Source organism: Halyomorpha halys, unplaced genomic scaffold, assembly GCF_000696795.3.
Source record: "Halyomorpha halys isolate HHAL.00 unplaced genomic scaffold, Hhal_1.1 Scaffold316.1, whole genome shotgun sequence".
NCBI lineage: Eukaryota > Metazoa > Arthropoda > Insecta > Hemiptera > Pentatomidae > Halyomorpha > Halyomorpha halys.
Window position 1 is genome coordinate 555446 of NW_027107962.1, and position 6334 is coordinate 561779.

The 6334-nt window shown below is 29.4% G+C and overlaps 1 protein-coding gene across 1 annotated transcript; it reads right to left on the reverse strand.

The window, feature by feature from the left end:
* Positions 1–1368: 1368 nt before the first annotated feature.
* Positions 1369–4944, reverse strand: Mybbp1A (MYB binding protein 1a). The gene has a single exon (XM_014421394.2). The coding sequence runs from the start codon at positions 4844–4846 to the stop codon at positions 1526–1528; it is 3321 nt and encodes a 1106-aa protein (XP_014276880.1). The 5' UTR covers positions 4847–4944; the 3' UTR covers positions 1369–1525.
* Between the last annotated feature and the right edge of the window lie 1390 nt (positions 4945–6334).

Here is a 6334-nt window from a genome sequence, read left to right on the forward strand (position 1 = left end):
AAAATCTTTATATTATTCAAATATAAAAAAATAAATGAAATGTAATGAATTATAAAAAAAAAATATACTAACTTCCTGTCAGTCTGTACCATTTCATTTTCTGCTTAAGAATAGGCTGTATGCTATTTGGTAAGTTTTTTACTTTAGTTTCTCATTAATTTATCGTTTAAAATCTTCGATATTCATTTCTTAATTATTACTAGTATTATACCTACTATTGAGTAAAATAACTTTTCAGTTTTAACGTTATATTTTTTTGATGAATTACAACTGTAAAGTTTCTGGATAAAGTAACCATGAATAAAGTTTCTGTAAAGTAACCGTTGTTTCATGATTAATAATTAAATTTTATAAAGTTGTATAATTAGTGTGTGACATAATTAGTATTTGACAATGTTATACATATACATAAACACACACACACACACACACACGTTATATAAGGCTTTGTTGGTTTACCAGAAATCTCATGGTGGAAGAGCCATAACTATATGGCAAAAATAAAAAATAAAATTGATAACAGAAGAATAAACTTGAAATGACTTATTTAGAAGTTCTATAAATTTACTTTATTTCTTGAAATACCAGAGATTAATCACTTACCATAATTGGCTACATATTATTATTGTAACAGAACACAAGTGTACTCCAAATGGGAGTGGGTGTGCATCCACTTACACTCTATGTTCTATTATTGTGGGTTATATCCTACACTATCGTCATTACTGTTTTAATTGGAACATAACTTTTGACTTAGTTATAACCAACAATAATATTCAACCTTTTTCTTAGTTCAAATTCTGAATTTCTTTCTTTACAAGAGTGGGAGAAGTCACAACAGGGAATATTATGAATATGTATATTTGGGTGTATATGTATTAGTATGTGCATATATATAATATTTTAACATAGTAAGAACTTACTCTGCTTTATATAAATCATAATACAAAAGAGTAATTTAACCATTTTTTAGTACTAGAAATCTAAAAGTAATAAAAAGAATCAAACCAAAACAAATAGTTGAATTTATTTTTATTTCTTCTTTATCACACCCTCCGGCCATCTCCTTCATTTTCACTTATGGTCAATCATTTATGTACAGAAAATATTTAGGTGTTACATGTATAATAAATATATAGATTTCATAGGAAAAAACAATAATAAATGACTTGTTCCAGTATAAAAAAATGTGATTTATTTCAATTATTTATTTACAATTTATACAATGATGTTACTAAAAATTATAGTAACAGAACACAAATGTATTCCAAATGGGAGTGGGTGTGCATCCACTTACACTCTATTATTGTGGGTTATATCCTACGCTATTGTCATTACTGTTTTATTTGGAACATAACTTTTGACTAAGTTATAACCGACAATAATATTCAACCTTTTTCTTACTGCGTATAAATGAGTATCTGCCCACCACTATCTTGGGGTAACAGTAATGAGCTTAGACAAATATTATAAAAAAGTATCAAAATAAGAACCATTACAAAATAAAACAAAATTATTTACAAACTTATGTACATGGAGATGACATAATTTTTGGGTTATAACTTAACACAGTAGGAACCTCAACATTATTTGGTTTCAATCTTTTAGCCTTCTTTTTTAATCCTTCATACATTTTATCCTTTTTTTTTCGTTTATTTAGATTTTTCTGTACAGAATCTTTTTTTAGTTCTTTCTGTGGAGAGGTAATTTCTTTACTATTTGTTACAACTATATTTAAAAAATTACAGAGCTTCTTGAAGTTTTGTTTGCACAGTCCTTTCATGATAGGAAATTCTTTCATTTTTGAATTCAGTAATTCTTTAAACTTTTCTTGATTTATTAACTCAGGAAATTTATTTTGATTTTGTTTAGTAAAAATAAGAACTAGTAATGACCAAAGTTCTGCATAAAATTTTAAATTAGATTCCTTTTCTGAACACACTTTCTCAATTGTGTTAATAATGTACACACGAAATGACTCTGCATTATTAGTTAAATAGTATTCATAATAGCTTTCCAAATGCCCATCAAAGTATTGTGGTGTTTTAATAAAGGTTTCCACCATTTTAACACCAAGTATTCTTTTATGTAATTTAACAGCATCATCAAAAATTAAATTTATTAAATTTGGAAACAAAGCTAACACTCCATCCCATCCAATTGATATCATATTGTTAAATAAAGTAACAGGAGCATTATTCTTACTATTAAAAAAATCCTCAAAGTGTTTCTTAAATAATTGAAATATTTCATTATTTTTTAAATGCTTCTGTTTGAGACCATTATTAAAAGGTTTTGCTGATTTTAAAATAAATTTAATCATGGAGCACAGCTCCATTTTCATATCGCAATAAACTCCAGATAATTTAAATAATTTCTTAAACAACTCAACAAGGGCATTTACAGCTTCCTTAACACAGTTTTCTTCTTGAATAACTTTAGAGGAATTTAGTTTTTTAATGCAGCAGTTGATCCTGGATCTAAGGTTATCTAACTGTTTTTGACTGATTGTTGATGCATATAATTCAATTAGTGGCAAGGCAGCTCTCAGCCAATAAGAAAATGGTAATACTACTTCTGTACACATTTCTAATAAATCAATTATTCTTATTCTAAAGTGGGCCAACTGGTTTTGGTACTTAGAAAAGTGATTTGGACTCTTCCGTTTCATATTAGATTTAAAAATATTTCCTAATGTTTCATTTAAATGTCTACCTTCATCTTCATCCATATCATCTAAATCTACAGAATCTGCATCAGACTCAATTGTTAATACATTCCTTAATTCTAAACGAAGTTTTTCATTGGCTGTAATTTCATCACCATCACCATCTTCATCTTCTTCTGCCTCAGAGTTATCCTTTGATTCATCTGAATCACTTTCAGCCTCACTGTCATCAGATTTAATAATATCGCTATGTTCCAAAATATTACGGGGATCATATGACAGTTCTAACACTTCAATAATTTGATTAAAGGATTCTGGAGTTAAATGTTGACAAAGTGATTTAAATATACACCGAATTAAATGTCTATGGTGATAGTTTGGTTTTGAAAGTAAATTCAAAAATAGATCTATCAACACTTCTATCCACATGGTTTTGCCTCCTTCTTTAATTTCAAGAAAGATGTTATATAAGTCTTGAATATTAATTATTGCTGTACTCGATTCTTTCAATATTAGGATGCTCATGTACTGAAGGATAATTTTTAGAACAGTAATAACTTCTTTAGATTCACTTTCTATTTCTTCAACCATTTCTTCATTAAGCGAAACTGCCTTTTCCCAGGCCTCAAGCATATCATCAGTGAAATTTATTAGTATATTATCTTTAAAAGTGTTTAACATAGTATTCAACTCAAAGAATAATGCATTTAAAACTTTTTGAAATGATTCAAAATTGGGAAAACGATGACCAAGGCTTGTGAGGAAAGCCTCTTGGACATGATTGACAAGTTCACGATTTAAATGTACATCTTGTTTAAAAAATCCTAATTTCAAAAGAAAGATTAACTGTGATAGTCGCCAAGGGATTTCTTCATAGCAAGTATGACTGTTAATAATTTTTGTGTAATAATTTAAACAAATAAGAACACCTTTTTTCTTAAGATCAACATTTACTACTTCCTTCTTGTTCTCAATAACTGATTTGTACAAACTGGCTAATTCAGTCAAACCATTAAATGATAAATTATTAGTTAAAATTAATACTGTCTTACTGTTAGTTAATGTATCAAAGTCTAGAATTCCTTGCTCAAATAAAGTCAACCTTAATATATCTAGTTTTACTTCATCATCAGCCGTTTTCATGTAAAGGCAAAAGTCACTTAAAAACATTTGAACGATGCTTTTATTCTTTTTAACATTTCGCAGTAGGAGTAAAATTAAATTTTTGCTCCATATTTCTTTCCCCAACTCTAGATTTTTGCTTTCAATACATGATTTTAGTAAAGAACAACATAACTGCAAAGTAACAGCATCATCACTGCTTGAAAATTTAACTATTCCGTTAGTATTTTCTGTTTCATTTTTTAAATGTTTCTGTTCAGTTAGTGATGACCAAAACAATGTAAAAAACTTTGGATGATTGATCACAGCTTTAGTGATTTCTGAAATGAAGTTATGCTCTAACATCACTGAAGTTTTACTCTTTTTGATATAACCTATTATTGTAGTAGCATTAGCCAAATCAAACAATGACTTAGTCCCAAGAGCTTTTTTAATTGTAGAGGTTTTGAATGATTTATTTTCTAAAGCAAGTAGGAAGTTTAATTTATCAAGTGGATTATCATTTAAATCTCTAACATCATCTATAAAACCGTCGGGAATGAATTCTTTATCAGAATTTTTCAACATTTCAGTCATGAACACATATGACACATGATGCAAGTATGATCTTTTTCTACCAAGCTGAAAAATTTTAGTAAAAACTTCTTCCTGATATTCTTCTGATTCTCTATAAATCAATCCTGTAACAATCATTGCACCATATGCCAATATTTGACCAAGGTAGGCTTCCCCTTTTTCTTGTTTGCTATTGTTACCAGCTGGATGAAGTTCACTTTTGATTAATTCTTCAAATATAGAAACCTTAAAATCTGATGGAAGAAGAGACATAAAGCCTACAGTACAAGAAAAGCATCCCTGTCGAAATATTGCCTTGCTCCCTCCTAAACCACGCACTAGTCTCTTACAGATTAAATAAAGATTGTGATGGTTATTTCTTGACTCATACCTCATTCTCTTAAGTAATCCTCTGACAGCCATAATTCTCAAATTTTTGTCACTGGAGGTAAAATTGGAAAAGTAGTCTAAGTCTGAAGTTTCTAGCTCTATCTCTTCCATTGTAAAACAAATATAGTACACTATATAAACTCACTACTTCTAACAAATATGAAACTTGACTTCCAACTGAACCACAACTCAACTATGCCGAACACGTGACTAAAGATAGGTTATGCTTGTTGCTAAAGTAGTAAACTAAAGTACAAAGATGTCACATTTTAGCTATTTGGTTTACTACCAATAGAAACTAGTTATTTTCAATTATTATCCAACATGAATATTATATAAACATTAATGATTATTCATAAGTTAATAGGATCTTAGAAAAAATACAAAACTTTTAATAACAATTCAATAATTGGTATGAAATCTTAACTATCTGTAGGGTCTTTTAATTCTGCATTTTCTAAGGGTGAAATCAATCAGTCTCTAATGTTCAAGATCATATTAATTAACATTACCACCGAATGGATATGCATTAGCCCAGGTCATGAGGGCTATTTACTGCTGGAAGCTTAAATCTTGATCGTTACTAGCAGATCTTAGCAAGGAAGCTTATAGCTTATAGCTTTATTAGCCATAAATGCTTGAGAAAACTTTTTTTTATCGTACTGGTCATGATTTGTTCACAGTTGAATCGATATAAGAAGATTTCTCGACGATTGAGTTTGGCTAATAACGTTTCTCGAAAAAGTATTTATTACGTACCGTATAGTAATTATTTGTTATTTAAGTCAATTACTTTCCATTGGTCGAAAACTACAAATATTTGAAGTAGAAAGGTCATGTGCTTTATGACTGCCATAATATATTGATTATACTGATGTTAGGCGGAATTTCATACTATTGTGTGCAACTGATCTCTGTATAAGTGACGCATTCCTTGTGTTTTCCCCTTTTATTTCATTTTTCAAATGTCATTCAAACAGGAAACAAAGTATGAGAAGATGATTAGGGGTGCAACCAGTGAAGAATACGAATAAGTAAAAACGTATTTAATAGTGCTTACCTTTCGGCCAGAATTCCAAACCTTCATCAGGGCTAAGAACAAAAACAAGATAACCACAAAGATTAAATGGAATTACATAAAGACAAGAAACATAAGAAGAAAAAAGATAATATAGGTAATATAATTGAAGACAATATTCTAAAAATACTAAAACTGTATATAATAATATACTGGGATAATACTATACGGGATGGAAACCACATGCCTCCAAAGTCTGTAAGAACTACTGAGAATAGAACGAAAAATCCTAAGAAGGATCTGCGGCTCACAAAAAAAAAAACACAAGAAGGATATAGGCTAAGACCCAACAAAGAAATCTACAATGACACAAAAGACGTAGAAACAGAAATAAAGAACAGGAGACTGAAAGTTCACGGTCATATGTTAAGAATGGCCCGGGAAAGACTAAACAAGGAAATATTCCTTAAAAATCTAAGAACAAAAAAGCTTAGGAGGATACATCAGGCAGATGAAAGAAGAAACGGAAAGACTAGGAATAACGGACCAGGACTGTTTGGACGGAGAAAGATATAGGGAAC

Excerpts from the sequence above, each read along its gene's own strand:
- Mybbp1A (XM_014421394.2), bottom strand. The coding sequence starts at position 4,846 with ATGGAAGAGATAGAGCTAGAAACTTCAGACTTAGACTACTTTTCCAAT.